Source organism: Tyto alba, unplaced genomic scaffold (genome assembly GCF_018691265.1).
Source record: "Tyto alba isolate M040663 unplaced genomic scaffold, T.alba_DEE_v4.0 Super-Scaffold_44, whole genome shotgun sequence".
Taxonomy (NCBI): Eukaryota; Metazoa; Chordata; class Aves; order Strigiformes; family Tytonidae; genus Tyto; species Tyto alba.
The window spans coordinates 12,882,366-12,895,290 of NW_024881320.1; the positions used below are offsets into that span (position 1 = coordinate 12,882,366).

General features: G+C 36.5%; 1 protein-coding gene across 6 annotated transcripts in view; it reads left to right on the forward strand.

Annotated features, from left to right (window-relative positions):
- The window catches only part of CIT (citron rho-interacting serine/threonine kinase), a 72,939-nt gene that overhangs the window by 6,427 nt on the left and 53,587 nt on the right, over positions 1-12,925 (forward strand). For all 6 annotated transcript variants that reach the window (XM_033001420.2, XM_033001422.2, XM_033001424.2 and 3 more), the window contains exons 7-9: positions 328-531; positions 1,745-1,898; positions 9,343-9,523. In XM_033001420.2, coding sequence (XP_032857311.2) covers positions 328-531; positions 1,745-1,898; positions 9,343-9,523 — 539 coding nt within the window. The remainder of the gene's footprint in view (positions 1-327; positions 532-1,744; positions 1,899-9,342; positions 9,524-12,925) is intronic.

Below are 12,925 nucleotides of genomic sequence, written 5' to 3' on the forward strand. Positions count from 1 at the left end.
TAAAACATCAGTGTTTAGTAATTCTGTGCTTTTTAGAATGCTGCTTTTGTACTTCAGCTGTTTGTACTTTCTAGTAAGAGTTAGCTCTGATAATTTGACTCATTTTATACTAACTAGCTTGCTTTGTTTGTTTATCAGCAGTTTCCTTAACCTTGTACTTTTTGCTTAACAGCGTTGCTTAAAATTACTTACTTAAAATTCATTTGGAGGGCTGAAAATTGTGTATCATTTAAACAAACAAACAAAAAAAAAGATAACTTGGTTTATTGCCAGGATCACAAGGAACAGAGTGTGCTGTAATTTCACTTGGTGCATCTTTGCTTCCAGGTAAATGCCAAGCTACCTGTTGGCACACCTGACTACATGGCACCAGAAATGCTAACGGGGTTGAATGGGGATGGCAAAGCTTCTTATGGTCCAGAATGCGACTGGTGGTCCCTAGGAGTCATTGCATATGAGATGATTTATGGAAGATCTCCGTTTGCTGAAGGGACTTCAGCAAAAACTTTCAATAACATCATGAACTTCCAGGTAGAGAGAACTCCTTCCATGTTCTTGCGTAAAAAGGCTGTAACTAAAGACTGTTTTTACTGTTGATAAAAGCAGCTTATGGTTGCCTCTTACTATGTCATGTTCATAAAATATTTAGAATATATGCTTTATATTGTTTTTATATGTCTCTGTATTCTAGATATCAGATTATTTTTTGTAACAGGTGTCTGAAAAATAACTGTCTGCAGTGCATGAATTAAAAAGGTTTAGCTGTCCATCTTAAGCAACTATAATTGCAGCATTTGCAAAATAACTTAAAAGGGATTGAAAGGATGAATTGTGGCTTGATAAAGTTTCTGAATCCTACTAAGTGTTTCTGGATAGTAAAGGCCAGGGTTAGCTATGAAGAGCTGCAGAAAGTCTTGAGGATATTGAGTGACTGCATGATTAAAACATCATATGAAATTTAGTGTAAATAAATCTAAACCAAAGCATATGAAGGGAAAAGTATCCCAACTTTACTCAGCGGTGGGCTCAAGGATGGTATCTTGATGTTAAAATCTATGCTAATGTTGGTTTATTTCTTGGTAACAGTCCAAAAAGCAGCACATTAGAATGGTAGGATTTAGTTGGAAAGAAAAAGAAAAAAGTAATCATGTAGATGGGAGGATGTAAACAAAGAATGTTTGCCTATTATCTCTTCTAATATGGGAATTGGGGGCATCAAATTAAAGTGGACAGCAGTAACTACATTGCAAACAAAAAAGGGCACTTCATATAGCATATTCTCATACTGGGGAGCTATTTGCCCTAAGTTTGCAGCTACTGAATGTTTATATACGTTCAAGGAATGACTAGAAAAATTAACAGAAGAATCCATTGAGATCTGGCAAATACAAAGACATTATCCTGGTTCAGAAAATCCTAAGCCAGAAATCCTTGGAATTTTGGGATAATTTTCTGGGGAAGTGTCTTGTTTCACTTTTCCATTTTTGTAAGCCATTGGCCATTGTTCAACATAAGATGACCTGGGACTACCATTTGTCTGATCGGGAATGGTTTTTCCTATGTTCTTATCTTCACTGCAGTAAATGCATATAAAAGTCTATGTGGAAAAACTGCACAAGACTTTTATTTGTATACTATAAATATTTACCCTTTGTGTCTGACATATCTCAGAATAATGAAACTTGATCTTACTGTTCTGGGACTGTTTTCCTACTCAGCAGAACTCCTTTTCTTTCTAATGCAGAGATTTCTGAAGTTCCCAGAAGATGTGAAAGTTAGTAGTGAATTTCTTGATCTGATCCAGAGCCTGCTTTGTGGGCAGAAGGAAAGGCTGGGTTATGAGGGACTCTGCTGCCATCCATTTTTTTCTAAAATTGACTGGAATAATATCCATAACTGTAAGTGGAATAATACAGTACTTATAAACAATATCTGTTTCTTTGGGTAACATGAAAATTTGTACAATAATAGTATTTAAGTGTGTTTGATCTGAGTAAGTATTTATAATGAAACAGGACTGTGTCCTGGAGCAGGTGTTTTTAACAAAACAATTAATTTTGGGTCTTTGATAGGATATGTTAATATCTCCCAGGTGAAAATTGTAAGGTAAGATCAAGTTTAATACACTTCTATATGAATTTCTGACGCAATTGGCATATTATTGCGGGCACTAGGCTGGAAAATCAAAATGGTCCTTTCCAAGTCCTTCCTCAGTTTAAAATGCATCAGTATGTTCTGTCAGGCCTTTTCATCCTCAATTTGCTTAATTTTGTCTTCATCTCATTATTTTTTGTTGTATCTTCAGCTTTTTCTCTTTCATTGCTTGTAACCCAACTTAATTCAAGGCTGTGTTGTTGTTTTTTTGTTTGTTTGTTTGGTTTTTTTTTTTTTGGTTTTGTGTTTTTGATATTTTTTTAGGTCCTGTTGATCATAGGGGCGCTGGAGTTTTTCCTCAAAGTTATTATGGCTAATATATGACTAATTTATTTTGTCAAAAATCTATTTATTCTACTAGGAATAGAATAAAACCAGTAAAGCAGATAATTTTCTGTGCAGAAAATTGTTTATAATACTATGGAAATTATGGAATTTAGTATTTGGAAATACTGAGGCACCAGCTTCATGGCAGAAGCAAATATTTCACAGATCACGAACGATCTATGTATGAGTGCCTGACTTGTGTTGGATAGTATTTTAAATTATTTGGATTGTAAGATTATCTGGGCAAGGAACATGTTTGCCTTATATTCTTTATCAAATATGCTGTAAGAGCAATGATTGTGTTCCATTTTCCATGATAAATTGCTAAGCCAGAGCTTCTACTTTTGATGACTATCTCAGCAGTTCAGCTGTCAGCTCCACAGAATGTTTACTCACTTTTCTGTTGATTCATTAATTTTGAACTTGTGGAGCTTGGTCTGTTAAACTCTATTGTTTCCGCCCTTTGAGAGCCATTGAGTCTTGAGTCTTTTTCATCATTTTAGCATACATTTCCCAGACACTAGCTCGCTCTGCCTTCTTTCCCCACACCCCAGCCTAAGACACCAATTTCCGTTTTGGAAGTTTTTGTATTGCAATTGTGCCATATTATCTCAGATGTGGAAAAAAATGGCATGTGATCATATGTTCTGGTGTTTCCTTGGCAATTGTCTGTCCAGCATTCACGCAACTGCACAAGTTAATTGAGTGTTTTGCAATTTCATGTGACAACAGTGATAGTGCTGGACAAGCTGGTAAGCAGCCCTGATGTTGATATAATGTTGAAATAATCATTTGGGATTTTAAAAATCCCATTTCATTATATCAACATCAGCCCTGATGTTGATATAATGTTGAAATAATCATTTGGGATTTTAAAAATCCCATTTCTGTCTGCAGCTGGCCAGTGGATTGCATCATTCCCTGTAATATCCGGACCTACCTACTGTGAAGATTCATGCAGTTTTGACCACTGACTTCGTTGTTATGTCTCATACTTCATAATACCCCACTGTAACTAGCACAAAACACAGCAGTCTTCTTGCTTTTAGTAGCAGATTCAATGTATCACCTATTGCTTTGCTCTCTGCAGTGGTTCTCCCTTTGCTGGTTTATTCAGGGCAGTGTCCTGTCATTCTATTCAAAACCCTTGTTGGGTTTGACCTGAGCTATCTAAAAGCTAAAGGTTTCTTTCTTATCTTGAACTCCACTGATAGTGGTGTTTAACTGGAGCAATGGCAGCCTGAGAAAATTAGGAAACTAGTGAGTACTGGAAGAGGTCACAGGATTTAGATTTAGATTAAACAATCTCACCCCCTTAATTTAATCTGGTCAAAGATTTTAGTAGTATGGAATGTTGGACTTGGTGATCTTAAAGGTCTTTTCCAACCTAAATGATTTTATGATTGTTAAATAAATTCTGTGTCAGCACGGACTTTCCTCTAGTCTGTAAAAGCAATGATGTTATAGGGAAAAATTGTTACCCTTGCCTTGCAGGTATTTAAATTATCATGCTGGAAGCTCCAGTATAACCATTCTTAATGCACCGATTTTTGGTTAAGAATGTGTCATTAAGGGGGTTTTGTTACATTTTGTTGTTATGGTAACCTATGAAACACTTGACTTTTCAGTAAACCCCTTCACAAAAGATAGTTGCCTCTAAAAAAGCTCCCAACTTCCTTGGGTTCAAGTAGCATGTGTCTGTAGAAGCAGTTCTTAAGTTACAGAAACAGAATCCAACCATTAAACTTAAGGTCAGGTTTAACTGAATCTCTCTCAATAGGCAATTTTACCCTTTCTTTGAGTATTGTACTGAAACATTTTTTATAGATTCTGCTCTCTGTATTTGTTGATTTCTGCTATTTGATGACTTCTGAAGCTTCTAACACCACCCCCATCACCCCACCACCACCACCACCAAAAGAAAAGAAAACAAAACTTTTAAAAGATTCTTTTGATTTACTTGACAGAATTTTCTGAAAGTATTTGGAATTTATCTACCTAGAATAAATATATTTCTATCCGTGTTTCAGCTAAATGATCAAGATTTTAACTGGAAAAGTGACAACAGATCTATTTGACTACTTGAGAAGTATGTAAAATCAGAGGTAGAGAATGAGGGAATGACATACTTGAGTACTTGAGTTATCGGCAAAAAGATTGCATTCTATATAATCTGGGGATTTTGTTAATCACCTTTTTGTTATTTGAAATCCATAAATTACATCAGCTGTTTAATTTGGAACCAAAAATCTTCCTGCTGAAGGCTAGCTGAGAGATGGTCAAAAGACTTTTATTGTCACCTAAGCGATATATATATATATATATATATATATATAAAATAAAGAATCTTTCATTTTTAGAAATGTTTTGTAACTGCAGTCCAAGAGTTCTTAAAAATGGAATGGCATATTTGGACTTGCATGAGGAAACTATATACACAAGAAGAAAAGAATTTATGTCTTGTGCAAACATAAGAACTTGAGAAATTGTTGAAGACTGTTGTTTAGGCTGTCTTCTGCTATTAAACAGGCAGGAAACCAAATTTTATTGTTCATAAGTCCAAGACTCTTATCCTTATGAACCCAAAGTTGTCATTCAGTCTGTTAACAGTTAAACATATTTCGTTTAAATGCTTACCTTCAGAAAAATGTGTTGACTTGTTTCTTTAAGTAGAGAACACTTTTATTAACAGAAATGTATGTGTTGGATCACTGTCTTGGCAGAACAGTAAAGATGCTAAGATAATATCGTATATATTAGTTAGAACTAGTATAATGCCTGTTTTTTTTTAAGTGGTCTTAGAGAAAAGATCCTTAAATTACACCACTTGGACTTTCTTTTTTTTTTTTTTTTTTTCCTGTAACACTTTACACAAATAGGCCTCTAAAGCCTGAGGAAGAGTAATGCATAACCTACTTAAAAAGGCTGTGTGGATGCTTTTCCTCAGAAAACATATATAGATCATCTTGTAGATCAAGAAAAGACACGTTTTTATTCTTAACAAACATTCTGTATTTCCTATTTCAGTTAAGTCTTTTACTGTCCCAGGGGAAATACAGTATCTCTTTTCTGAATTTGCATGAAAATATTTTGAAAGGATGGAAAGACCTGATTAAGGCAATGTTTCTTGAACTAGTCATAAATACACATGCTAATGCAGAGTTTAAAGAAAAAAACTTCTATCCATAAGAGACATTTTATCTAATCTTAATGATAAACTGGTTAAAGTACTGCAGTGTATGTGTGGTGGTTTTGTTTTTTGCCTTTTTTCTTTTTTTTTTTTAACTTAGCAACTTACAACACCCCCTTTTCCTCTGAAAGTCATTCTTTGGAACAGATGGAAGAGGGTTACATCCTTCCACAAGTGGGGAGGTATCTAGGCAAGCAATTGGCTTTTTTAAAACATGCAGTTCTCTACAAGATACTTTAAATGGTAAACAGAACATGTACATTCGTTTGTAACATATCGAAGGCAAAAAGAGGTCTTAATACCCAACCAGTTTGTATGAGTAGAAGCATTGGGTTTACTGTCTTTTTGAGTAATAGTTTTGCCTCCCTTTTGGGTGAGCCTGAAAAAAGCGCAAATTTTTCACCTTGTCAGATGCGATGGCATGGTTTTAACATTTAGTTCTCAGAGGCTTATCTTGACCTCTACTAAAGGATTCTTCCCTGTAAAGAAGAAGCTGATAAGCACATCAATGTATTTGCATTCACCAATCTTCAACTTGTTCTGAAAATCCTGTAGTTGTGTGATAGTCTTCTGATTTTAAGCAAGAAATAATAACTTAACTAGAGATTATGCCACCACGTGACCCACATTTGAGAACAAAATTGCTCGTCTGCTCTAGCTTGTTTTTACAAGACTACTCCATTTATTCTGTAGATATATTGGGTATCAGACAAGAGACTCCTTAATTTTAGGAATAAAGGACTATGAAGAAACTATCAAACAATTAACAAAATCAGGCAGATTTGATCTAGCTTTTTTTTTTTTTTTCCTTAAAGATATTCCCTCTTACTACAGAGTTTTTCTCCAGTGTCCCGAAACTTCCAAATTCTCATTTACGGTCACTGTTGACAGTTCAGAACTACTTAACATCTAGAAGTGTTTTTGTTGAATGACTGTTCTAAGTTTTCCTTTTAGTTGCTACTATTTCTTGATACAAATATTGTAACAAGGTTATACTGCAAAATTGCAGAGTTTTTGGACTGTTAGTCATGAATTTTTAGTGAATGCAAAATAGAGGGCAAATGATATTTTCATTATTTTTTAATCTAGGTTTCATAATTTCTCTTACCTGTTCACATCTTTTATTAAACATTAGAAGAAACTGTAGTGTAAAACACTGTGTTCTTTAAACTATTTTCCCACCAGCCCCAAAGATTTGCTGTCTCACATTCAGTTTTATCTTTTTGCATCCATTGTTCCCCTATTGAGTGCTTTTCATCTTTTTATGTGCATGCTGATCTTAGGCATATTTAAATTATATTTTCTTTTATGCATGTGGTTTGACTAGAAATTCTTATTTTTGGTAAGAGGAGAGACTTTCTTTTTAACTGAAAGGGCTTGAAGATGACTCTTAAGATCTTAGCTAATTTTTGGTGAGAAGTAAGGCACTAGATCTCTCTTTCAAAGATGAAGTTACCTGTCAAGCTCTGAGGAGTATATAACAGGGTTGTTACACCATTATAAAAAGGCAGCTATGTTGTTTTTTGCTACCTCTTTAAGAATGATTCTAGATTTGCCCAGATGAAGTGAGTAGTTTGCTGTTTTCTCTATTATTTTATCTCAAAGGCAATGTTTAAAACCCCACAGCAACCCCTTCCTGTAATAGGATGTGCAAAGCTCTTTCAGCAGAGGTCCTAAACTAAAAATTATTAATTCCTGAACTTATCCTTCTCTGCTATGAATTAAATGTAACTTAGGACTTATATTTACATTAAAGATGATATACTTAGAAACTGGTTTCTGTTGCTTCTCTGTTTTTAATCATTAAGAGCATATGAAAGAGTAGCTGGACATTATCCTGACATTAAGTGAATTTTTTAAAAAATACAGATACTAATCAACAATCTTATTCCAAAATTATGTTTACAGTACATAAATGTCAGCATTATATTGTATCTACATTTATATTCTAACCAATAAAATAACAGAAAATAATAAATTCATGGTATTGACAGAAAATTTAAATGTTCTGGAGCCAGTAAGTAAAACTGCTTACTACAGAACCTATTTAATTTGTATATTTTCCCCATTTATCTCATTCTAATGTACTTGGAACTACTGTACGTGAGCAGCATCCGATCTGCTTCGTGGAATTTCTTCTCGCTTCCCTGCCTGGGAGCAGTGTCAGAATGGCTCCTTGGGGAGCTGCTAACAAAGCCTGCTTTGTGTAGTTGTGATTTGGCAGTTTATACCGACAGTTTGGTAAGGTTATTTTTGGCTATTAATGCTGGTCTGGTGGGTAGTTTAAGTGTACGTTTGTCTAGAGAATGAAGAGTTAAAAAGCGGGCTGTGAAAGGCTTTGGCAACCTAGAGGGAGCTAGCAAGCTCCAGCCGTGACTCATTCTGCCTGTGTCAGTCAGATAAGCATCAGCATCTGTCACGAATGCAGGCAGGTAGGGTTAAACTCGGAGCATGCAGAGAGTGAGGAGCAGGGAGCCTGCACTGCAGGGGTTGTAATGTTTGCTCCCGGTTCTTCAATTCTCATCAGCCCTTCAGCTACAGGAGATCTATACTGGATCCATGGTAACGGTTTTAGCACACTACACTTCCATCAGCTTGTGACAATGGGCTGTGTTCTGGTTGCTGACTGAAGAGCTGTCTCCTTTATAGAGCAAAAAGAGATTAGTAGATTTTCAGTGAGTGAGGACCTGAGTGATGAAATAAATAAATAAAGGAGAATCTTGGAAAATGTGATTTAATGAGGTAGGAATTGCACAGCAGGCTTTTGCATTCATTCCTTTCACACAAGTAGCCAAGCCAGCAGGTAGCTTGGTTGCTGCACATCATTGAGAAGAACTTGGTCTTTTGTTCTGTTGGTTAATTAAGCTGAAGCAAACAGAAGAAAATCAGCTGAAATTAAACAACTGCTTAACAAGTTAAGTAGTACCAATTTAGAAATTATAGTAAGAAATACATTGTAATTCCTGTTATTTATGTCTCTTCAGAACTGATTGTATCAGAGCCAGACTGCAGTGATGCCCGGCAAGTGTTCCAAATCTTTAGCAAGCTCTTTTAGAGAAGTAAAATCTTACTAGTATTTCTTCCCGTCCTAAAGACCAATTAGCTTCTAGTAGTTTTAGTTTATTAGAATCTTCTAGGAGAAAGATCAGTTTGCTGTTGATTAGAAGCCGGTACTGAGAAGATTCTTGGTAGTATTAAAGGGTAGATATATTCCTTAGCTGACTAGGTAAGGATCAGGCTACATTCTCGTGTAGTGTCACTAATTGGATAGGTTGGAGACATTTTCTAAATGGATCAGAATTTAATTACTTTTAGGAATATTACAGTAATGATTTTCTTAGTTTCTTTGATTTGATTCAATGTATGTGTTTTTTTTAGAAAAAACCCCTAACCTGAAAACCCCCTCCCAAAACCAACAATCTCAAATTCCCAACCAAAACCCAGTTTAATCAGTGTGGGAGACATTCTGCCTGCAGAGTGGTAGCCATGTTGGTAGCTTAAGGGTTAATCTCTTGTTGCTGTAATACGATTTGAGAGCAGCAGCTCAGTCTGCTTGTGTTAGCAAGATTAAAAGCAGGAGCTGCAGTGCCATTGCAAGCACTGAATGAGTGGGACTGTTGCAGAGTGAACTGTAGCTGAATTTTGTCTTTTCTTCTTGCTTTTTCTACCAGCTCCTCCCCCCTTCGTTCCTACTCTCAAGTCTGATGATGACACCTCAAATTTTGATGAACCAGAGAAGAATTCGCGGGTTTTATCCTCTACGCGCCAGTTGAACCCAGCAGGCTTCTCTGGTGAAGATTTGCCATTTGTGGGGTTTTCATTCATCAAGGCATTAGGGATCCTCAGATCAGAGTAAGTAAGAATTATTGCTTAGGTGAATAGGACTATTGGAAAAATGTGAAGGTTTGTTACAGTGAGGATGGTGTGTGTGGGGAAAAGCTGTTTTAACTGGCCTGTACTTTGCTTTAGGGAAGCTGCCAGATTCTGGTTTTATCTGTTGCTGCTGTGGCTTGTGCATGTCCTACTGTTCTGATATTATTTCTGGGATGAGGGGGAGGGAAGGGAATGGAAAGATTGATTCTGAAACAGTTATTGTTAAAATTGTTGTTCAGATACTTTGAATTAGTTGTTGCCGTTAATCAGAGAGAGCAGTAGGTGACTGCATTTCTGGTATTGCAGATCCCTGTAAGAAGGAGAATACTGAGGAGTTCACAGATGGAAAAGGGGGCTGTGGGGGGTGTGGGGAGGTGTATTTTATTGGGTTGGAGAGTGGGCACCAAGTGCTGGGGATGTGTAAGGCTGAATCAGTGATCCACAGAAATGGAGCTCCACTAATCTGGGAATGTGCAATGATGGGTCAGTGAACAAGAGAAGGAGCTTCATGGCAGCTGATTGTGTGCTCTTGGGCCAAGTTAAAGAAGACGACTGGACATTGCTGTATTGTGTGTTAAGAGACTGGAGATTCAGATGAAGTATGCAGGGTATGTGTTTGTGGAGGGAGGTAAAGATCTAGAAAAAATGGTTTTCCATTGAAAGGAAACATTTCTGAGAGAATGGAGTCAGAGAAAAAGAAGAATATAAATAGTATGGTATAAACCATTTGGTGTGGTGGGTGGTTGGTTTCTGATGACAGAGCTATTGAAAAAGTACCAGTGCAGTACGTCAAGTTGAGAAGTCCTTACCTCGGTATCATGAGGCCTCCCAGGAATGCAATGGCTTTAGCTGGGTTAGTGACTCGATGCACTAAGGCGCTGTGTTTTCATGTCAACCATCGTTCGCTGTTGCTAGTTAGTTCCCTTAAGGGACTTCATTGTCAATCTGTCTTAATCAAGTTTTTGTTTTTTTGTCATATTGGTTGTGATAGTCGCTCTGCGGTAAGTGTGTAACAAAATCTGGTGATACTGTTGACATCTTTGATCTTGCCTACACCGTGAATCAAGGTTATATGATAGTTATGGCAGTAATAAAAAGGGAATCTTTCACTGTCCCTCCTCAGCAGAGTTGCTTTTATGACAAAAGAGGAAGGAAGGGAGAGGACATAACAACCAAAAAAGTATTCTTTTGGTGAAATGATCTAATATTGTCAGCAGAATTTAAAAAATGGAATGTAGATACCCGGGTTTAAAATCTATCTTGATTTAGAAGTGAAATAACTTATGATGTTATCTTTTCTGTCTGGGGAACTGCAATCCATCTATCAAGGCTACATGACCATTCATGTAACAGTCAGAAAAGGCTCAACAGTGACCATATATGTATGGTAAAAATGTATATGAAATCCATCTAGGACTAGAACTGAAGAGGAGTGAGAGGTAGAGTCTCAGGAACAGTGGTGTAACTGTGCTGGAGGTTGAAGGCTGAAAAGTAATACAGATATAGCAGATTGATTGATATGCTTTCTTTGTGGATCTAATACTGAAAATACGTACTGAAGTTATATTTTAATTTTGGTGATAGATGAGAAGGGGTATAGCAAAAGAATATAGAGATTAATGTGCTCTTGACTCAAGTAAAATTTCTGCATGTTGTGGCCTGTTTTTTCCTGAGCTGGAACAGAGAGACATCATGTTCTTAATTTTCCCCCAAATAGTTTTAATATAAGTAGATCTTAGTGGTTTCTTTTTTTGAATGATATCTTGATAAATGCACTTTGATATTTTTATCAGTAAATACATGCATTTTGTTTTAAGAAGGTGATTTAAATATGGCAAAGAGTGTATGGAGACTTGAAAATATCTGTATTTAAATAATGCAGTAACTAGTTTATTCTCAGTATCACTGCAACACTGTGTCATAAAAATAACTTCTTTCTTATAAAATATTGTGTGATGTATGTTTTACTTGAGGAAATAAAGTACTGTTTCTGTCCACACTAGCTTGAATATCAAATTCTAGATGGGGAAGAGACCAGTAAATGGGGGGTAGGCTTATCTGTTGTGAATCTTGGGATGTCTTCTCTGGAAGATCCTAAGTCATCAAGTTTATCAGTTCAGAATTTTTCTTCGTAAAATCTTTCATCTGGAAGTCTAACCCTTAAGGTTGCTAAGTGATGCAGATCTGTTTTCCTGTGTCTGCAGCATGATAGCTCTAATGCCTCTAGTGCTGCTCACAGTTAGGCCAGGAAACTGCAGAGTGCCATTAACATGGTCCTTGTAACTTTCATTGCTTTTAATTTGAGGGTTGTCAAGTTATGAAGTTTAGGAATATACCCTTGCCCTTGTTCACTGGACAGTAAGAAGCCATAGCCGAGCTAGGAATTTTAAATACTTCGGAGAAAAGACAGTTCAAAAAAAATTGGACAGAAGAAGGATAAAAGAGGTTCTGTTTTCCATTCTCCTCCTTCTCCCAACCACTTAGGGTTAGAAGTGTTAGAGCGACCTAAGTCAGTCAGACTTGTTGCCAGAAATTGTGTAGTTGGTGTGTAATTTAGAAGGGTCCACTGAATTAAAATATTCTGTATTCTGCCCCATACCATGAGTTTTGGGAAGAATTTGTGACCCTGTAACAAAAGTAAGATTTAGCAAAAGAGTAAAAAGCATGACAATAACTGTGTCGTAGGAAGCAATCAGGAGAAATCAAGGGCATTGCTTATGTCATAGATTCCTGTACCAGCAAAGTGTTTGTTAAATAAATCTCCTCTATGATTCTAAGAACTGGGATCAGGTTGCAGAGAAGGAGCAGCTAACTCCTTCTCCCATCATGGCTTCTGAATTCTTGATTTGGGGAGAAATGCCTGTCTGACTGCAAATCTGGCTGCTGCTTTGGCTGGGAGCATGTGATTGTGACAAGATAACAGGCAATTGAGAGTTTAATTCCATTAAAAGCCAGCCCCACCTTACTTCCTGTCCCTAACTGTGGCTGATCTCCAGTGCTTAGAACAAGTGAGAAAACCCCTTAGATGCCAGAAATATGCATCAAGTGATGAAAGAAAACTGTTCTTGTCCTTTGACTAGCACAAGGCCTCAGACATAAATACCTTATAAATCCAGGGTTGACCAACTATACCAAAATATATAATAATACCCCCCCCCCCCCCAATTAAAAAGATAGTTCATTATGTAAATTTTTGCCTGCCTCTGTCCTCTATTATACTGGAGTAAGGAGCTAAAGGGGCCTGACTACACATAATACAAAATTTAAGTTAATACAAAATACTTGCTAAACCAGAACCTATCACAAGCAAGGCTGATAGTGGGACTAGTTTTTAATTATCAGCATATAATAAATGTAATCCTAGTAATTCGTGAATTGTAG